We start from the raw sequence: 22,980 nt of genomic DNA, 5'->3' as shown, positions 1-22,980 counted from the left end.
TTAAGAATTCTAAACGTAGGGATTATATCTCAGGTGCCTACATTCTCCCTAGAGGATCCAGTGGATGTTCCTCCACTTTAAGACAAAGTGGATCATGTTTATTAAATCATGTTGTAATGAAGTAACAGTTCCACCATGACCTCAAGAAAGTAATATTTTCACAAGGGCTGTGGAAGGCAGAGTTTATTTGTTGGTTAAGACTTATAAGAAAATTACATAATAGAAATACAACCATTTTAACCCTCCCCTTTTGTCTGAGGTCTGAGTTGCATCTAATGAGACTCCAGCTGGAAACCGATCCCTTTTAGTATATTATTAATGATAAATAATCCTAAATTCCAAATGGAGATTGAGAAATCTCAGTGGGAAACACCATTTTAAATTCTCAGTACATGTTTGCTGTTGTAATGAGAATGTTCTTACCATATATATAATATGTCATTTGTAGATAAAGACATATAATTTGCCTCTTATCTTAATAATTAAATCAATTATCCTGTCAACATTAATTTTCAGATAAAAATAGCTATAAAATAAGAAGTCATCTGGGTTCTGTAGAGTATGAAACCCATTAAATTTAAAATATAGATATATCTTCCTGTCCTCACTACTACAAATAAATTGATGGGAGAAGGGAGGGAAATCTACCCAGAAGTTAGTTAATGGGGAAAAGTGAAAGAATGTATCAGTCAGCTGATGCCTCCCAAATATTGCATAACAAATCATCCCAAAATTGTGATATGAACTGTAAAGCATTTATTTCCAGCTCATGTCTCTCACCTTGACTGGTATCTGGCTAAACTTGGCTGGATTCAGGTAGGCTGGCCTCCAAGCTATGGATGAGGTACATGTCTGCTCCCCAGATCTCTCAACTTCTTTAGACCTCTGCATATCTGAAACACGTTTCTCATATGACGAAAGGCAGGAGTGTGAAAGTTAAATTAACTTTAAGGCCTTTGCCCACAAAACATCTACCGACATCTCATTGGCCAAATGAATTCATATGTGCAAGTCTACAAGCTAAGGTTGGAAAATACTCTCCACACATCATGAGACCATAATCAGAATATAGATATTTAATGCTACTATTTGGAAGTGAAGAATTGAGATCAATACACCCATCCACCAACTGGATGATATTATATGTATCATACACACACACAAACACACACACACACATGGGAGATATCCTCCCGGGTTAATGATATATCATCAGGTTTATATCACTGTTAATCATGTCTTTCTCTTCTTTTGGTATCACATCTTCTGTTTGACACATATATGCATCTGCTATTCGAATGTTTTGTCTCTCCAAATTTCATATGTTGAAATCCTAATGCACAAGGTGACAGTTTTAAGAGGTGGGGCCTTTGGAAGGTGATGAGGTCATGAAGGTGGCACCCTATTGAGTGGGACTGATGACTTTATAAAAGAGACCCCACGGAGCTCCCTAGCCCTTCTACCATATAGAGGTACAATAAGAAGACGGTGACCCAGAAGAGGACCCTCACTCGACCATGTGGGCATCCTGACCTTGGACTTCCAGCCTCCAGAACTGTGAGAAATACATTTTTGCTGTTTACAAGTCATCCAAGGTATGGTACTGTTACAGCATCCCTACCAGACTAAGATAGCATCCTACAGTCATCCTACAGTCTGGACTTCAGAGTGGCTTCTGGATCTGTGAGATGTCTCCAAGACAGAGGAAGTACCTAGTCTAGATCTGGGAAGACTCCTCCTCTTACATCTGCCACTGTTTCTGCCAGGTTCTTAAGAGGGACTCTTCAAGTGGCCCCAGAGGCCTCGTAACTGGTTTGGGTTGCCAAATACTGCCCTTAACGTATATGTTCTCCTCCTTTGCTATATATATACAGGAAAGCAGGCCAAGGGTAAGGGAGCAATTTCTACGGCCTTAATTCCTGTAAAATCAGTGTGTAATTAAAAGAAGTTTAAAAGTTCAGCATACTTCCAATCAATATTTCCCTAGATGTAGGTTTAGCAGGACTTCTTTCTTCCCTGAACTAATGGATCTTCATTTTCCAACAAAGTATGCTTCAAAGAATAAACAAGAACTATCTCAGTTTTAGTTCATTCCTACGGAATTTTTTTTAAATTAATCCATCACAAGTCCATTTTTACTTGTTGATACATGGAAAAATGAATCATCTAAGCATAAAGAGTGAATGAATCTTTTAAGTTAAGCATTTTCCTGACAGTGCTAAACTACACTTCATGATACTTAATGAAATCATTCATAGGGAAACAGATCTATTTCATATATATATATATATATATATATATATATAGTGTAGGAATTACTTTCATCTCAAAAGAAATTTTCTTGCAAAGATAAAATGGAATCAAGTCCCCTTACTTGATATTTCCAAACACCCAGGTTTTATGTCTCAGCATATAAGCTGCCTCTTCTTTCTCTGATTCTATCAGTGGGGAAACAACTGGCCTTCCTATTCTTCTGTTTGTTTTTTTTTTTTTTCCCCTATTCCTTTCTTTCTATTCTTATAATTCTTTGTGTGCCTGTTTTGACTCCAGTATACAACTATAATCTCATGAAAGGCAAGATTTACATTTAATTCAAGTTTAAATCCAGTTTAAATCTGATAGAATGCATATGTATAAAAATAATTGTTAGAGGATGACTTCATAAGTTAATTTGTTGCCTCTTGTCTGCCATAATGCCCTTCTTGAAATAACGGCACTAAAAGGCCAAAAAGAAAAGTATTAGCTATGTGTTGCATCTTATCTATAAAAATACAGTTTTAATACTTCTGCCCTAAACTTTCTAACATGTTTGTTACATAGCACTGAAGTTAATTAATTAAATATTAGGAAGAGATTCTCTTACTTTTTAGGTAGGATTCACTGTCTAAAAATCATTCTCTCCTCTCCTCCCCACTTGACACTGAAAACTCTTACATTATCCATCAAACTCCTCCATATCCATCTCAACTGTCACCTGCTCTGTGGCTGAGACCTCACCTGTATTTCCTTACCTAATTAAATTATAGCACTAATCACTTTATATTATGCTTATTTGTTACTATATAAATCTTCAAGGGGAACAAGAACGATTGCACTTCTTTTTTTGCCATTAGCAACTAGTCCAGTGCACGCCTGAGAATAAGGGTCCGTGAATGTAAAACAACATTGCTGACAAGTGCTGCATCAGTTCTTCGATTGTAGCTTGAATGGGCCACATTTTCATTAATATTAAAATGTAGTTTAAAAACTGCTATTCAAGTTCTAATACTTTGTAATATAGACCACTATCACCATTGCCATCATAGGAAATTTTAGAGTATTAGGCAGTGCATTTGGGATCCCTACTGCAACAGAGTGATCCCACTTTCTCATTTCTATAATAGTGCTAAGCTTAATCACGACCCGTTTGTACTTTGATGCCTGTGAAGGGCTTAGCTTTGCAAGAAAATAGCTTGCAAATGTTTCTAAGAACTTCCATTTATTTTGGCTCATCTGATCAGCATATCCGCTCTTGAGTTTTGATATGGGGTGGAGTAAACCTGTCACTCACTTCTCCTTTATTATGACAGCTGGTACTATTTGGCAACTACCCTGTTCAAATTAACCCTAAAAAAGCAATTTTTTCACATTTAAACTAAGACTGTGCCTATGTCCACTCCCAAACAATTGGCTAAGAAGTTTAAATGCTCTTGCTGAGTGAATTCATTTGTTCTAAATAGAACTGAAAAGCAAATAAACAAGTTGCTTTAACTTTTTTTTTTTAACTAAATTGGCAGCATTGTGTAAAACACCAAGTAAAACACTAAAATATATTTGGTATCTCCCTGTCTTTGTTCTTTCAAATGCATTGCACACTAGGCATGAATAATCCAGAAGATTTTTTATACTCTACTTGACCTAAAGGGAGACTCAAAGTCATAATTCTAAAACGTTAATGACTGGTAAAAGAGACACCTGACCAATTATTTTCTGGTTAAGGCAATCCTTGATCCCAGCCTTTGTCTCTGTGAATGGAGAGTTCATCTCATTGTTTTAACCACATCAAGAGTAGGGCATTGGCTAAACAAATATGCATGATTTATAAAGGCAGCCATATTTTAGTGATACAAAGAGAGTCATCTCGTGTTTAATGGGGACCTTATGTTCAGAGGCCTCTTCAATTTATTTATTTATTTTTTCTGTTACATTGTAGAAGAGAAACCCAACCTACTAAAAAAAAAATAAGCTGAGAGACATAATCAAAGAATCAAAAAAATTTCTATAATTATGAATAAGTGCAAATCATTTACTAGTATCATAGCTCATAATAGATATTGATCAATTTTAACCATTATTCATCATCAGTTCACTTTGTACTCTGTCTAGATCTCCGACTTCGAACAAAAACCATTTGTACTAGCACAGAATTCAGCTGCAACTTCCTAAGAAACTTTAACAGTGTTCTAAGGACACTGTGTATGAACAAAAACTCACCTTTTCCCCTTAGCGTTCTATTAGGAGACTCTCCTAAGTCCTCTTAAAGAGAAACAGATTTGGGAACTTAAAAAAATATATAGAATGGTCTTTTATTTTCTTCACGCTCTGGTCTATGGTAATTAATGTCGACTCAATACTACGCTTAATCATCTATCTCCCTTGGGACAGTACTTTCAATTAAACCTTTTATTTCATCCAAGAATGTCTGTTCTCATTGACCACTGCACTTTTTATCTACGGATTTATGATAATCTAATGCACATCTCCTCACAGGCTGAATGGCCTTATGAATCCTTATTGTTCTTATACCAGAAGAGAAGTGAAAAACAAAATTAGCTCCTGCAGAAGACAGGAAGGAAACCGCATTTGTTTAACACAGCGAGAGGCCTTTCACTACCTGCCCAGTGGCCTTGACCACTTCACTGCCCTGGCCTCTCAATGTGCTGGCTGCCCTTGCAGGGCTGCTCCTGTCTGATAAGAAGTGCCCACTCCCTCGAGAGCTATTGAGAGCTGAGGGTGAGAGGCAACGCGATCGTAGGGTTACGTTTTCAAAGGTTTGTGAAGGAAGTAAGACATTTACATGCTATCGGTATTCTTTTCTGAAGAAACCCTGCAGGTTAAAGAGGAACCTCTGAAATGCTATTGACTGCAGAGACTGGGCTTAAAAAAGAAAAAAAAAAAAATAAGCCTCTAGCTTGTTTATAGGCATTTTGCCTTTACTTTCCAGCTAGGATGTACATGATTTGGTTCCTATTTCAGAGGTACACAAATTATAGTGGCATGTTATTAACTTAACCAACATGAAAAATTGCACACATATATTTTACAATCATACTCAGTTATGCAGCTGCAGACAAGGCTCGATCTAGTGCACTTCTATCTCCTTACAATACTGGAAATAAGTCACTGTTATGTATGTTCTCGCACATGAACAAGTACAGCAACCTTCATCTTTGTTTAATTTTCTTGTGTGCTGAGATAGCACATAAAATTATCAAGTTAATAATTACATTAATATTTATATAATTTATTTAAAATCTATCTAGTACCCAAGAGGAACTAAGGTGCCTTGCATTAATAATTACACTGAAAATATGTGCCGAGTTTTCAATAAGTTGTTATTGTTGACACAGTCATATTTCTCTAATAGAAGAATCCAGAACCCAGGGATTTTTTTTTTATTCCATTAAGGATGAATATTATCCCAAACAGTAATGAATAGTGTTTGTAGCTCATTCACTTTTCTCTATGTATAATGGAAATAAGCTTTAAATAAACTGTGATAGTGGGTTCAGACAAGGCAATTTCTAGTTAGAAAAAAGGTTTTATGCTATAAGCCTGTTTGTAAATTTGTTTCTTGGAATTCAATTTCTTTTTTTCTCAAAAGAAACGCTGGTAGACTGTGTGTAGGCTTCAACTAGCCAGCATGGTTTGCTCACTCCTTGGTATCTCCAAAATAGTATATAGTAATTTTACATTCCACTGGATAGACTGTATTTAAGGATGTTCTGTAGGAAAATGTATCTGAATTTCATGTTTAGGAAAGAAGGAACACATTCTCTTTTGAACTGGCTGTGGTGGTACCCACATGGTGGTGTCAAGAGAGTTTTGAAAGAGGGGATCCCTCTGTATCTACTAAATACGATGGCACCACATGGCCGGGGGTTGAAAAGATAGCCAGAAGAGAGACATCTGTTGGCAAATTGTTAGCTCTACATTTACTTAAGAGAAGGTATTCTTTAGGTCAAAAGCTCCCATGGCATTCAAAACTATGGAACAGCCACTCAGAGAACTCTTGCTGTCCATTTATACATGCAGATCATACATAATTCAGGCACTATCTGTATGGAGTGTCATGCCAAGATTTGATGCACAGAAATTCATAGAATTTTCCAGTAGGAAGCAATCTAAGAAGCCATGTAGTTTAGTCTTCTCATTTTATAGATAAGAAAAATCTCTCATTTTACTGACAAATTACTTTTTATTCTGATAATTTAATTTTAGTACTTAATAGTTTTTCACTGTCTACACGGCCCACCTCTGATTCATGGCCCCTAAGCCAGGTAGTGGGCATCTACTATAGAAAAGTAAAACTCTATAAGGGATGGGAGAAAAGAAGGAAAAGCATATCCCTCATTCAGGGAGAAAAGTATCCAGAATAGGGACATGAATTTATGTTTAGTAAATTTATGTCATGGTTAAAACATTGCTAAACAAAGTAGGGAAAGGGGAATGACTTATTTGCTTTTCTATCTGTTGCATTCTATTTGCATTGAGAAGGAACACAATAAAAATGTTTGTGAATGGAATTTAGAAAGATAAGACCCAAGAAGTTAAATGACTTCTCTAAAAACTCCACCATGCTATGAAGCCCTGAGTCAGTAACTGAATCTTACATCCAATACTCACTCTGCTATAGAATAGTGTTTTCAAACTTTCCTAAGTTAATGTGAGAGATTGTAGTATTGGCCCCAGTGAATTCTTTGAAACGTGAGTACTGCTCTTTCTGTCCAAATGTAGAAACTGTTCACCTCTCTCTTGAACTTTGATTGACTGTGTAACTTGCTCTGACCAAGAGAATGAGGTAGAAGTAACATTATGCAACTTTTGACATTGGGCCTTAATCGTCTACTTTTGCTGTCTTGGGAATGTCATGTAAGAAGATGTACTACCTTCTGGAGGATGAGAAGGCACATGAAGGAGAACCAAGGTGCTCCACCCAACAGCCAGCAACAACTGAAAACCTTGTAAGGGAGGCCTTCTTGGACTTTCCAGTCCAGTAGGTGCTCCAGCTGAATGCAAGTTGAATGAATAAGCCTAAATATAGAACTTCTAAAAAGAGACCTTATAAAAGAGGTAATAAAAGAGATATTAAATTCATATTTGATGGATTTTCTATTCTTAGAACTGGTCTTATTATAGACTTGCAAATTTTGCTCATGTGATAGCATTAGTGGCCAACAATAATATCACTATAATCAAGATGTTTCTTTTCTCCTTCCTTTTCCTCAGTTTTCCTTTCTGTCTTTGGCTCATGCTTCTCCATATTACTGTTAGTTTCTCTCTTTTCAGTTCTATGAATTCATCCATGGTCCAGTCCACATCCTACCTCGTATATGAAATGTTTCATGATTTTAACTTTCTCTGTATAACTTTTAATCCTGATTAACATTTTTTTTATAACTTCTAGTTCACTATTAATCTTTCACCTTCTTCCTTAAATTTCCCTCCCACTAGCTTTCCACACAGATGGTAGGCATCATGCCATATTCTTATCCGTCTTCTCTGATGGCACTCAATAAGCTCATGTAGGTCACAACAAAGTACATCTGAAAATATCCAGTGCCTGGCACAACATCTCGCCCAAATAAACAATGAGTATTTGATCACCTGAACTGGAAATAGATGTTCAGTAAATATTCACTGAACAATTGGGCCCTGTTATGATCAATGTTCTAGAAAATGCAGAGGAACCAGAGATCAAATTGCCAACATCCACTGGATCATCAAAAAAGCAAGAGAGTTCCAGAAAAATATCTATTTTTGCTTTATTGACTATGCCAAAGCCTTTGACTATGTGGATCACAATAAACTGTGGAAAATTCTGAAAGAGATGGGAATACCAGACCACCTGACCTGCCTCTTGAGAAACCTGTATGCAGATCATGAAGCAACAGTTAGAACTGGACATGGAACAACAGATGGGTTCCAAATAGGGGAAGGAGTATGTCAAGGCTGTATATTGTCACCCTGCTTATTTAACTTCTATGCAGAGTACATCATGAGAAACTCTGGACTGGAAGAAACACAAGCTGGAATTAAGATTGCTGGGAGAAATATCAATAACCTCAGATATGCAGATGACACCACCCTTATGGCAGAAAGTGAAGGGGAACTAAAAAGCCTCTTGATGAAAGTGAAAGAGGAGAATGAAAAAGATAGCTTACAGCTCAACTTTCAGGAAAGTAAGATCATGGCATCCGGTCCCGTCACTTCATGCAAATAGATAGGGAAACACTGAAAACAGTGGCTGACATTATTTTGGGGGGCTCCAAAATCACTGCAGATGGTGACTGCAGCCATGAAATTAAAAGACGCTTACTCCTTGGAAGGAAAGTTATGACCAACCTAGACAGCATATTCAAAAGCAGAGACATTACTTTAACAACAAATGTCTGTCTCGTCAAGGCTATGGTTTTTCCAATAGTCATGTATGGATGTGAATTCGACTATAAAGAAAGCTGAGCACTGATGAACTGATGCTCTTGAACTGTGGTGTTGGAGAAGACTCTTGAGATTCCCTTGGACTACAAGGAGATCCTACCAGTCCATCCTAAAGGAAGTCAGTCCTGAGTGTTCATTGGAAGGACTGATGTTGAAGCTGAAACGCCAATACTTTGGTCACGTGATATGAAGAGCTGACTTATTTGAAAAGACCGTGACGCTGGGAATGATTGAGGGCAGGAGAAGGGGATGACAGAGGATGAGATGGTTGGATAGCATCACCGACTCAATGGAGATGAGTTTGAGTAGACTCCGGCAGTTGGTGACGGACAGGCAGGCCTGGTGTGCTGTGGTCCATGGGGTCATGAAGAGTAGGACATAACTGAGCGACTGAACTAAACTGAACTGATCATCAATGTGGGGGCTTCCCAGGTGGCTCAGTGGTAAAGAATCCACCTGCCAATGCAGGAGATGTGTCCTCAATCCTTGGCTCAGGAAGATCCCCTGGAGAAGGAAATGGAAACCCACTCCAGTATTCTTGCTTGGGAAATTCCATGGACAGAGGAGCTTGGTGGTCTACAGTCCATAGGGCCACAAAAGAGTCGGACATGACTTAGCCACTAAACAACAACAACAACAAAAACAATCAAAGTGGACCCAGAAATAGAAATGGAGGTGTAAGAAGATGGATCTCCTGAACATCAGTCTCTCTTTGTGTATCATGCATGAGAAGCATCTGATCTCAGGGAGATGGAGTGTAAGCAAGTCAAGGGCAAGATGTTGTGGTTGGGTGTTTTTGTATTTTATCACTTCCTATGTTTTTGCTTGTTTGTTTCTATGTGTTTTCCCTCCAATGGGAAGTCAAGAGTCTACAGATGAAATATGTATTTGCTAGAAAGGAGACAAGGGAGCCCTTTTGAGTCAGGTTGAAACTCTGTAACTCACAAGCAGGGTGCTAAAGCTGACAGTTCCATAAACCAGGAGCCAAAGGTACTGATATTTCTGCAACAAAGATTAGCAAGGGGATGGTTTGCTGTTCTTGGGGATGATATATTTCTCCATTCTACCACCATCTTCATCTACTGCTGGCATTTTAATGTAATTGAATGTAATGTACTATTATCTTCCTCTTCGTCACCACCTGGTGTTTTAATGTAATGTAGAAATAAAAATATTCTGCAATTAAGGGATACCATACTAAGTGTTATTTGCTTCTAGAAAGGCAGAATGACAGGTTAGAGCAAGAAAGAAAAGATAGGAAGGAAAAGAAAAGAAAAAGTATAAGAAAATGGAAACACATTTGAAGCTGTTAAACAATCCTTCCTTAGGTCCTAAGCCTCTAAGAAATGCAAAGAATTAATTACAGAAAGACTCGGTGATAAAAGTCCTTCATATAACTCAATAAGTGGCCAGGAAACATAATTGAACTCGTTTATAATTGAATATCCTGCCATTGGGGCAGATTTAAAGAAGGGTAAACTTAAAGAGACATAACAATATTAAATTTTCGTTTGTCTTCCTACTGCTGTGATAAAACATTCTTTTTTACAGAGGGAACTAAGACTGGAGCTGGGTCTCTCTTAAGGCAGCAACAGGTATTGAATAGTACATGATTTGTACTTGGGAATCTTAATTTAAATAATTATAATATCTTAAAGAAAAGCGCATCTTAACTCCTTCAACGTTTTATTATATCTGACAAGTTCAGTTAAAGGGCACTTATCTACTGGTGCATTATGCGTCATACATTCTGTGTACTCATTAAAAATAATGAGAACGTATTTAAAAGTCATTGCCCAGAGAATCTTTGGGGACGGGGCATGGGAAGAGCTAAGAGGCAACAGATTGTTATTTAAGCATCTATCTCTGTTTTATCAGCCCTTAGGAAGAGAAAAAAAAAGTAACCATCATAAGCTGATATTTTTTTTAACGATAAAGATCACACAGTTTCTTGAAAAACATGCAGATGAAATGTGTTCAGACCTCTCAGTATACTTTCAAAGCGAAAGGGACTCTTGTGGCAGTTTCACATGTGTGGTATTTACTTTGATAACAGCTGGAAAAGTCAACCACAATCAATTAAGGCAGTACATATTTCCCCCTTAATCTTTAAATATCCTTTACAAAATGAACGCGTTTCCTTATCTTACACTGAGTGTACCTTAACGAATGTACAGATCACAGGCATTGGGGTAATTAGGCAAATCAAGGTCATCCCCCGAGCTTTGTAACCACCTTCTTATCCAGCTGCTCCATATCAACAGCTGGCATGAATTACTGGTAACATTTGGCTAACTGGATAATAAGAAGGATATAGTCCGTGGTTGGTCACAAGATTCTTTTTTCTGTGCTGTTTAAACATGTATATTCAGAAAATGCTTCTTTTTTCTAGCCTCCAGAAGCCTAATCATGGCTGCAGTGGCCACTAATAAGACATATGTCTTATGTCATGAGAGTAGAGCTGGATCTCATGGCTCTTCATTCTTAACTTTGCAAGTAATTAGGCCCTGGTCCTCCGAAATGTCAGGAGAGCTTCTTTTCAGCACAGAATGCTCCTCTTTCCACCATCTTCTAAACTCCAACAAAACCAGCCTTGTGATAAAACCCATTAAGTATTTTCACTCTGACACCTGGAAGTCATACAACCAGGCAAAATGGCCAGCACTTCCTCCATCTGTTTTAATAATGCTGAACCAGAGCATTTATCATCATCTATTTTATCAAGACTAGATTTTGCTGACAAGGGTTCAGCAAAATTCTTTTAGGTTTGAGTATTGCCCAGGGAGTAGCTGATGACTATTAATCCCTCAGGTTTGTGGGTTCTTGAACACATTTTAAAAACTGGCAGAGATTAACAGCCTGGTCTTTTAGTACATAGCATGAGTGAGAAGGTGTTATGCTTATCTCAGTGAGGTGGAAGTCTTCCTTTAAAAATATTTCTGATTTTCACAAACAAACATCTTTTGGTAAGGAGAAATATCTCTATGACTCATTTTCTGCCATCTTTAAAATGAAATGAATGGGAACAACTAAGCATGGTGGCTTTGTGACAGTACCTGAGGATCACTTTCTTAGGAGCTTTGTAAACTTTGACCTGTGTTCAACAGAGCAGAATGGGGATGGTAGAGTATGGCCCATGCACTGGGCCAAGTATAGGACACCTTCCCTGTAGCATTTCATGTTGGAGATAAAGCAAGCTTGCTGTTGTTCAGTCCCTAAGTCATGTCTGACTCTTTGTGACCCCAGGAACTGCAGCACACCAGGCTTCCCTGTCCTTCACTGTTTCCCAGAGTTTGTTCAAACTCATGTCCATTGAGTTGGTGAAGCCATCCAACCACCTCATCCTCTGTCATCCCGTTCTCTTCCTGCCTTCAATATTTCCCAGCATCAGGGTCTTTTCCAGTGAGTCAACTCTTCGCATCAGGTGGCCAGAGTACTGGAGCTTCAGCTTCATCAGCAGTCCTTCCAATGAATATGTAAGATTGATTTCCTTTAGGATTGACTGGTTTGATTTCCTTGCAGTCCAAGGGACTCTCAAGAGTCATCTCCAGCACCCAATTTGAAAGCATCAGTTCTTCATTGCTCAGCCTTCTTTATGGTCCAACTCTCAAATCTGTACATGACTACTGGAAAAACCGCAGGATTGACTAAAGGGCCTTTGTTGGCAAAGTGATGTCTCTGCTTTTTAACACACTGGCTAGGTTTGCCATAGCTTTTCTTCCAAGGAGCAAGTGTCTTAATTTTTAGGCTGCAGTCACCATCCACAGTGCTTTTGGAGCCCCTCCAAAATAAAGCTGTCACTGTTTCCACTTTTTACCTGTCTCAAGGAGGATCTAAAGAGTCTTTTGATGAGGGTGGAAGAGGAAAGTAATAAATCTATTTTAAAAATCCAACATTCAAAAAACTAAGATCATGGTATCTGGTCCCATCACTTCATGGCAAATAGATGGGGAAAACTAAGTGTAACTGCAAACAAATGTCAATAACCCAATCTTCTAAGCTTCTCTAAAAGTACCTTCCTTTGTATCTGTCTAAATCTACAAGTTACAAGATGGCACACAACACATTTTGAGCACAATCAAATTGAGTGTGGAAATTTTAAAGCACAATCGAGTTGGGCCTGAAAAGTCAAGTACAATTGAGTTTGCCTAAATGGATCAGGTGTAATTGAGTTGAGTAACTGGATTGCGCTGAACACTGGCCCTTTGCCAAAATTAGGGGCACATGGCCAAAGGGACGCAACTCAATTGGGCCTAAAATTTTCATTGAATACTTTTCACAGAGCAAGAAATTGTTTGTAGAATAAAAAAAAATAAAGTTGAAAATGTGATTATTGGAGCTAGTCAGCTATGGGTACTAAGTCATCCTACAGGCCTTATGATTTATAACTAATAGTTTTCAAATTTGAAGGAGCATCAGAACCATCTGGAGTGTATGATAAAATCTATCTTTGGGCTCCACCCTTAGAGTTTCTGATTTCTTAAGTCTTCAGGGAGCCTGAGAATTTGCATGTTTAACAAATTCTCAGGTGGTGCTACACTGCTGGTCTGAGACCATGCTTTGAGGACCACTGTTCTAACAAATTATGGTATCCAAGATTGAAACATTTTGAAGGTGCTTTAAACTACATTAATATTTCAAAAATGACTTTAATATTTTAAAATAAAAGATACTGCTACTTATTATTTTTATATGCCTTTACAAATAAACTGTACAACTAGATCATGAAAATGTCTTCATGATCATTTAAATGACCTAAACTGTCACTTACATTTAATACTAACTATCCCTACCTCCATTGTCTTATGTGTAGTTAGAAGTTGCTAGAGCTCTGATATCTAAGGAAATCTCTGAATATTTTTTGTTTGGTTTAAAATGACTGTAGTAGGATGGATAATGCATTAAATACAGATTAGGTACAGATTAGGGGTGATAGCTCTTTCAGTGATACCTTTTCTAGCTTTCTACATCATCTACTTTAATAATGCATGGCTTTCAGTTATTCAGTCAGCAAATATTCACTGAGCACACAGTGTCCACCAGACACAGGAAATAACAACAGGAGTCAACGTTATTGGACCGTGTGTTAGCATCAGTGTTCAATTAATTCTCATAACAACCCTACAAAGTGGGTACTATCATTGTCCTTATTTAACAAATGAAGAAATTAAGGCACTGAGAGATTAAGATTGTGAGAGAGCAGTTCACATTGAGGCCATGAGACCCCCAAACCTGGACTCTTAATTGCTATTTGTTCTTAAGGTGATTCAGAGACATGGGAAGGGGGGTTTTGAATATAAATGGAAAACTAACTGGAGCCCCATATTCTAGACTTAGGGGGTTCAAGCAGGTTCTGTAAGTAATATCTTAAGGAATTGAATGGTGAAAGAAAAGGGAGGGGGTGTTCTAAGCAGAGGGAAGTCTCACAGGAAATATCTGGCATGGAGAGGGCTCTGGTAACATCTTAAACAAGTGAAAAAAAGCCTGGTATGGCTCGAGAGTAGAGAGAAGGAAAAATGGTGATAATTACTGGCTCATAGATCAGCTTGGGAGGCATGAGAGGAATACAATTTTAGGCCAAAAATAATTGTTTCTCCAAACCTGTTTATATATCTTCTATTTCTAGCTACCCAAATTCAAAACTTGGGAGTTTCTGATATACCTCATTCTATTACCCCAACATCTATCAGATGCCAAAGCTGAAGTTTTCTATCCTCACTTCCCTCTCCATTCCCAATGACTGGGGTGTCCTAACTGTGCACTCAAATATCTCTCATTGAGATGGGCAAGGTTGATAACAAGTAACATTTGCTGAATCCCATTGCATGTGCCTGGTTCTAAGTACTACATACATATCTCATATAATGCTAATAGACAATCTCTTAAGTAGATAATAATCTGATCCCCCTTTTTTTAATAAGGAGTGGGAGCACAGGGAAGTAACTTACCCAAGGCCACTCAGTCAATCAGGATCCAACCCAGCTCTGGCTAGTATCAGATCCCAAGCTCCTAACCATTATATTCTGGTGAACTGCAATAGCTTTAAGCAGGAATCTAATACCTCTTTGCCCCTTCCGAACACTGTTTATCATGTTAGCTCCTTGATCAGTAATCTACTAGGGTGGGCTGTTTAGTATCTCCTTGATGTATTTTGTATTTTTCAATCTCAGTATTTAAACTTGCTTTTTCCTTCTCTCTTACGGCTCTGCATTTTGAAATCCTACTCAATCATCAAAATTCTTCTCAAGGACCATTATGTTTTTATAGGTATTTTTGGTCCCCGACTTTGAATCCAAACACTTCAGTTGTATAATTTGATGAACCCAGTCTTTTTTTCTTTATGGGCTAGACCCTTCTTGAGGACAGGAACACATTTTATTGACTCTGAAGTTCATCTTTCAGAGTCTGGACTACTGGTTCAGTGGACATGTAGGAAGAAGTAAACAGAAATTACTGCAGAAAGAGGCAGAAATGGAGACTGTCTTAGCCAGGACTCCATCTGAAGTCACAGAACTGAGTTACTTGGAGAATCTATAAAATATAGCAATGCATTTTGGTTTCTGCGTAATTATTTAAATTCTAAAACATAACTCATGCACTTTGGTTTGGGTAGAAAAATCATTCTGAAACCATCCTTCAATTTTCCCACAAATAACCACTATAATATTCATTCTTCCTTAAGTACCTTGGTTAATTAAGCATGGGGTCATTTTGAATCAAATAGCCAAAGGGAATAAAATAATGTATCAGTTAAATGAGGTTCATCTAAAATTTCAAACTGAAATTCTTGTATGATTCATGATGTTAAATAATTTGACATTTGAGATATGAAGTTTTTACTTAGGAAGAAGAACCATGAAGAAGTTTAGGCCATGTGTCATTTGCTAAGGTAGATACAGGGACTGGTAAATACTGTAGCGTTGGAATTTCAGCAGCTATTCAGGGAGCCTCCACATATGCCTGCATCATTTTTTTTCTCAGCAAAAGCAATGTTCCTAAGTGAAGGTCAGATCAGCATGACAAACATTGCTAACTTTGGGATCTCAATCATTCCAAGCAGGAACAACTTGCTTGCTTGAAATACAGTTAATCCCCCTTGCAGAGGCCAGCGCTTAAAAGCAGGCAAACTTGGCAGGTAGAAATTATAAATACATTTGAAATTTTCTCAGCTTGTTTTACCCACCAGGAGTTGCTGTGATTTTCAGGATAATTTAAAGATAAGGCAGCAGGTCAGAACATGAAATGTTAAAGAGGTTAACAATGAAATGGCAGAATAGTTCTTTTCCCCCCAGTAAATGAAAGGAGACAGCCACATACATGATACATACATGGCAAATAATCCAATGCCTCTTTCTCTGAAGTCCTTAAAAACAAAGTCATGGAATACACAAAAAGTTTTCATTTTCAGGATTTTTTTCTAAATGGAATGATAGCTTTATTTGACACTTGGCAAAAGACAAAAAGAATTTTAGGTATCAAGGATAGAAAAAAATTTGCAGACCATGTCTCTCACAGAACAGACCAAACAGACCACCAAATAAGTAGCATAGTTTTCAAGTACAATCACAAACACAGCAAATTTACCTTCTGATTCTATTACCAACACTAATCTCAAAGTCCCTTTTGCAAAAATGTTCCTTGTGTGAACATTTCTTTAATAAACTCTCACCCAGTCAGGGGATGAGAACATCAAAGGATCTTCTGGACTAGGATTCTAGCGAGATCACCTTTGAAGCACAGTTCTTTCGGCAAAGATACTAGAGAGAGCTAAATACTGATGATGCTGTTGTATACCATCCCTTCATTTGATTTTCAACCCAGCCTGCGGCAGTTGGAAAGTTGGCTAAATGAGCCATCATACTTGTGATACTGACCAAATTGCTCAGGAAGGAAGGCTTGGACCAGAAAATACAGGAATTCAGCACTGTTCTCTTATGTGGCAAGCCAGGAGAAATGACCAGGAAATGGATGCTGAGGCCTTTGGAATGAGAGAGGGTCACATCTGAGAGACCATCCTATATTGGGCCTTCCTGTGGAACTGCTGACCACACGCTCCCTTGGCGGTGAGTGTTAAGACTTCACAGGAAGTTAATGATAACAAGGAAGTAAGGAAGATTTAACTGTCAGAAAACAGGCAGAGCAGTGCTGTTAAGAGGGTACAGAGCTCACGAAATAGCACGGCTTAACAAAAGGGAGAGGACAGTTTCTCAGAACAGGAAACCAATAAACAGTTTGTTTTCTTCAAAGGAGACAGAATCAGACAAAAGCAGGAAGTGCTGTCCTTCCTTCATCCTGCCAGGTTTTTAATGGAAAGTCAAGTGGGTGCATCATTCAAAACAAGGGAGAAGAGACCGAAATGATACCACCTTTGCTTTTTTTTAAAGAGAAACACAAAGATGCATCACGTCACACACTCTTCATTCTGTGCTTTCAAAGAGTCCAATTCCACACCCTGAATATTTCCCACTGAAAGAGCCCCATACATGCCACACGTGACCACTTTATAAACTTCCTGCAGAGTTCCTGCTATTTAGCATTCAAGACAGGTATTTGGGCTAAAAAAATATTATTCCATATTTTTCCAAAACAAAGATTCTGGGTCCCCATTACTTAAGTAAGCCTCAAAGGCACTTGCTTTGCTGTGGTTACATATTCCACATATTTGGATAGTTAGAAGTCACATTATTTTTAAAAAGACTATTTGCCAGGGGATTCCAAGAGAACGGATACTAACCACATGCCCTCCAAATTTTGTGTAACATGGAAAAGGATGAGAACAGAGAATTTATGTTCACTCATAATCTCATAGTTGCACAATTAATTTAATATGCTCCCTGGTGGGCTTGGGCTACAATGTCATTTTCTGGAATAGAAGCCCAATTTCACTAAATTATATTAAATAAGAGTGAAAGAATATATACAGGCTGCCTGGCTTGTACATTTGGTTGGTTATACAAGTTTTGTCTGTAATTCAGTATTTTGTACCAGAGTACATTTTAAAATAATGAAAAAGAAAACAATGTTCAAAGTAGTTGTTAGTCCCAGGGAAGCCTGCTCACATCTGTTTACCCCATAATACCTATATAGTACTGTGTTTACAATACTGCAGAAGTGGTAATGTACTAGAAGAAATGAACATAGCTAACACACTGAGTATTGTGTGTGTCTTTCAGCTCCCTTTAGTCCAAAAATTCTATTATTCCATTTGCTAACTTCTAGATTTAAGTGTGTTTGACTAAAAATGTATTCGGAGTTCCAAACTGGACTAAGATCACCATCCTTTTCCCCCTTATTGGGATGGGGAGAGTAGGGGTTTGAGGGATGGGGAGAGCTTCTAGGAAGAAGGAATTAGTCACCGGGAATTCTAATGGACATATGGAAAAGGGGTATAAAGTACTGTTCAATTGGGAATGAGGGGACTCATTAGGGCTTGAGTTTCTAGTTGGAATTCTGCTGTTGGGTTCTTCTTCATGCCTATGGACTGCCTGGGATATCTCTCTTTATATTCAGGATTTTACTCCTCCCAGGACCATAGCTCATCCTATCCCTGAAACAAGCATATAGTCCTACTGAGGTGTTTTGTTTTGTTTTGTTTTGAGTTTTTATCGCCAGCAACCAAAAACTGAACAAGCAGCATAAGGGCTTCCTGCTATATATCCATGCTGCCTCCTTTGGCCTGCATGCGTGCTCGGTCGTGTCTGACTCTTTGTGACCCTGTGGGCTGGGGTCCGCCAGGTTCCTCTGTCCATGAGATTTTCCAGGCAAGAATACCAGAGTGCATTGCCATTTACTCCTCTAGCAGATATTCCTGATCCAGGGATTGAACCAGAGTCTCCTGTATTGCAGGCAGATTCTTTACCACTTGAGCTATCAGGGAAGCCCCTTTTAATATTGTTCCCTTTCACTTTGACCCTTGTAGAAAAAAGATCAAGGTCTTTGGATAAATAAAAGATGAAAGAAAAGAATCTCTCTGGATTTAGATTTTTAAAAGTCTACTAGACTTCAACATTTTGACAGCTTATCTCTTTAGGAACTGTAAGGCACTTCAGTGAGATGAGGCAGAAACTCAAGATTCTGCCTTCCGAAGTGGCTGGGTCAACTAGCAGAAAGGAGATGGTAAGTGCATCTACCCTTCCCTATTTTATCATGGATCTTCTCAAAGCATAAAATAGGATACAAGGAAAAACAGGTAAGATGATGGGAAAGAGAAGGAAGACCGAAAATAAACTCCATGGTACAGGAACATAGAAAGAAGAGGTGCATTTGGCTAGTATTAAAGAGAGTTAATATATAAGCATTGATTCAGGAAGGCTATCTATTCAAACTTGTATTTAAACACATGTAACAGAATATTCAGAGAAGGCAATGGCAACCCACTCCAGTACTCTTGCCTGGAAAATCCCAGTGGGCGGAGGAGCCTGGTAGGCTCCATGGGGTTGCTAAGAGTCGGACACGACTGAGTGACCTCACTTTCACTTTTCACGTTCATGCATTGGAGAAGGAAATGGCAACCCATTCCAGCGTTCTTGCCTGGAGAATCCCAGTGATGGGGGAGCCTGGTGGGCTGCCGTCTATGCGGTCTCACTGAGTCGGACACGACTGAAGTGACTTAGCAGCAGCAGCAACAGAATATTAGACCCAGAGCAGGTGTCTTAGAGATCGTCTAGTCTTATCATCTTACCAATGGGAGAACTGTTTCTAGAGCATCTTTGACAGATGGTGAGGCAGGTTCTGTTTCAGTCTGCTGAATAATCTATTTCCTTCTTGGAGAGTTCCAACAGCTAGAAAGAGCTTGTAACATTATCACTTCCAACCATTTATTTTGGAACAGGCTCACATAGGGCGGGAAATTAGTCTTAATAATTATTTTTTTATCCCCAGAACCTCCAAATTAGTGCACAGTGCATGCTCAACCACTTGTTTGTTGGATTAATAGGTAAGTAAATTAATGGACATAAACTATCTGAGGCAACAGGTTAAAATTTACTTCTAATCTGTATAATAATTCTTTATATATGTGATAGCAATTATCAGTACTAAATTTTTTTTTCAAGTTAACTATACTCCATTTTGTCAACTGACACTCTGTTCTGATGATCTAACTCAAGGAAAACCTATCATATTACCCACATGTGCCTTTGCCATTTCTTACATAGATTCAAAGAAAATAAAAATTAAAAGAGAATTAAAATTCCTTTTCCTCATATCTATTCTTCTTTACTATTAGTCATAAAATCCTCTGAATTTTCTAAATCATTCTTAAATGTTTCAACAATAAATATTATGTGTCAGTAGTAAAAAAAAAAATGAGAAAAAGAAAATCTGGCACAATGCACTGACAATCTGGGTGCATCTCCTTCCAGATATTTTATAAAGATTCTTAATGTGATTGTCATACTGCATATATCACTTCATGCCCAACTTTTTACTTAATAATATATCCTGTACATTCTCTCATATTCTTATTAATTCACAGAGATGATTTAAGTACTTATTATATTTCATTGGAAAGCTATCCAGTTATTTATATAACCAATACCTCCTGGTTGTACTGAGCTCAATACATCACTGCAATAAATAGGACTGGAGGAAAAAAATCAATGTAGAAGAATTTTTCCCACATCTTTGATGATTAGTTTAGGACAAATTACTAAAATCGTAGTTACTAGGTCAAAGGATACACGTTTTTAATAAGACTTGAAGTTCTCTTTCTTGAGATGTCTTTCCCAGGCTTCAAGATGAGGACTTAATTCCTTTGTAAGGTATTACTGTAGCACTCTGCAACTTGCTTTCATAATCTGCATCACCATTTAAAATATTTGGTTATATTTTAATTTCCCTTTAGACTGCAAACTGCACTGAGGTAGGACTATGAACATTTCTGCTGGTGGTGTTTTGCATGGAGCCTAGCCCACAGCATATACTCAATGTGCATTTTATTCAGTTGAATATTGTTGAATTGCTTCCTTGAAGGGTGTTTTTGTATTCACATACTTGAAGCACTGTTTTCATTTACCCATCTCACTGCGTCATCTTTCTAAAATAGTGATCCTCCAAATGGGGCAAAACTCTCTCAGTGTGATTCACTCTTTTTTTTCCCCAACAAATTAAGCCTATGACTTAGAACTCATTTCTCAGCTATTATGAATTCGGTAAGTGTATGATGTGCTTTGCTGAAAACTCAGTATGACTGTGATCTGAACATTACCAGCTCTCGGGGTAGGAAAGTTCCTTCTTGGCGGGCTATGACCAGCGATGCAGTCTCTCCCTGCTTAGTGCTCCTCAGCATGGCCACAAGCTCTTCCTGAGTTCGTCCAGTGACATCTCTGCCATTGACCTAATGCAGACAAGCATATAAGCAGCCAAATTACAACACTGCCAGCCCTGTCCGCCCTAGATGGTTTTTAAAAGCCTGCAGCAAATGGGCTCTCATGATCAAGGAAATTCTGGGAAGCTGAAAACTGAGCATGCGAGTCCAAACCAATCATGTTTATGATACTAGCAATGTGCCAGCCATCATTACCATGGCGCTGGACAGTCTCAGACATTCAGTAATTGGCATCGGCAGTTTTTCCCTAAGACATCACATTCTTAGGAAAGACAGATCAAACTGACAGATACCAGAGAATCATTCCTCAAGTAGGGAGGAAGCTGATTTCAAATGCTTAACTGGTACCATTCTCTGCTGAATATAAACAGGAGAAATGGATTTTTATCACATGGTCAATTCTTGCAGACATGAGTTTTTGTTATAATTCTACAGTGTTCTCTATGTTAGAAAGTTATAGTCACTAGGTTACCATACATTATTAGAGATTCTAATTTGGGGCTACATTAATCATTTGAACCATTTTCTTTCATGATCTAGAACTATATACAAAGCTCTCGTGTTGCTTCCATGCCATGGGCAAGTTAAGTGGAACCAGTCAGTTTCCATGAAGATGATTTCTTGAAAGGTAAATTGACAATATAGGTAGACAAGAAGATAATACTATTAAACAAAAATAAATGGGGAAAAAAAAGCCTCTTCCTTTGAGTATTCCAAATACTTCTCTATAGGCATAGACTGAACTAACACTGGCCCATTCTTAGAGAAGTGTAAAGAAACTATTACAAGTAATTGGGTGCAACTCTGTAATTCTTAGCCCTAACTGACTATATGATGAACTCATGGATATGACTCAGATCCCCCAGGGACTCTAAGAGGTGGAAGTAAGAAAGAGGAGACAAGAAAAACTTTTCAATATTTGACTCCATATCACTGCCCTTATTGAGCACTTACAAAGTCGGCTATTGATTAACCACTTTTCTAATTAAAGTCCTTATCTTGTCTACAAGTACACTTTTCAATATAATTAATTCAAAATTTCATACATTTCATTTACTTAAACACAAAGAAATATTTTATTGAAGATATTCATTCTAATTCTTACCTCCAAAATTCTGTCCCCTGATTGCAGGCGGCCATCTTTTATTGCTGCTCCCTTTGGTAAAATGTTTTTTACAAAAATGGGACCTGGACCATGTATGGAAGAATCTCTGGTAACCACAGTGAAACCAAGTCCTTCAGGCCCTAGTGTATAAGACCAAGAAAATACATGATCACCTTTAGCTGGAGAAATGGTATATTCAATCTTATAGTTAAACAGACCTAATTTAGACTAACATAGAAAAAGTGAAATACTGACATTCTATCAAATATCTTAAATATGTTTGAGTTTCTAGTTTTAAATACAGATTACAGTTCTTGACAGGCCATGATTATATTACCATGAATTTAGGGCCAATGTAGATGTGTTATTAAGGTCTTACAAAAAAGGCCACATATTATCCATACACCTGGGAGACTGACTTCTTAATAAACCATCACTTGACTTCACACTTTCCTGAGAAGCAAGAGGCCATCTGACATGTTGGCTTTCAATCAACTAGCCAGCCCATGGCTCACTCTCCACCTGCATCTCCATTTCTGTGTACTTCATCACATGGCCACATCACTGGTTCCTGCTACTCCTATTCTGTTCTCTCACATAGCCAATCTCTTTTGAGTTTTGTCTTTTTCATTCTGTGTGAATGCTTAGATTTTTCTTTACCCTAAAGAATCCTTACTTCAGTCCTACTGCTTCTTCACTCTTCCATTACCAATGACCTATCTGTGACCATATCAGTCATTTTTCCTATCCTGATCTTTCCCCTTTAGCTTTGACACTTCTCACCAACCATTTTCTTGAAATTAACTCCCCTCTTAGTTTCCATATACTTCATATACTTGGTTTTCTT

The 22,980-nt window shown here is 38.0% G+C and overlaps 1 protein-coding gene across 6 annotated transcripts in view; it reads right to left on the bottom strand.

The window, feature by feature from the left end:
• Positions 1 to 22,980, bottom strand: part of PARD3B (par-3 family cell polarity regulator beta) — a 1,199,064-nt gene that overhangs the window by 540,730 nt on the left and 635,354 nt on the right. For all 6 annotated transcript variants that reach the window (XM_060410277.1, XM_060410276.1, XM_004004847.6 and 3 more), the window contains 2 exons: positions 22,134 to 22,273; positions 20,909 to 21,037 (listed from right to left, as the gene is read on the bottom strand). In XM_060410277.1, coding sequence (XP_060266260.1) covers positions 20,909 to 21,037; positions 22,134 to 22,273 — 269 coding nt within the window. The remainder of the gene's footprint in view (positions 1 to 20,908; positions 21,038 to 22,133; positions 22,274 to 22,980) is intronic.

The sequence above is a fragment of the Ovis aries genome, chromosome 2, assembly GCF_016772045.2.
Source record: "Ovis aries strain OAR_USU_Benz2616 breed Rambouillet chromosome 2, ARS-UI_Ramb_v3.0, whole genome shotgun sequence".
In the NCBI taxonomy this organism is placed as follows: Eukaryota; Metazoa; Chordata; class Mammalia; order Artiodactyla; family Bovidae; genus Ovis; species Ovis aries.
Note: the sequence above shows the minus strand (reverse complement) of the source record. Positions and strands in the feature narration are given on the sequence as shown.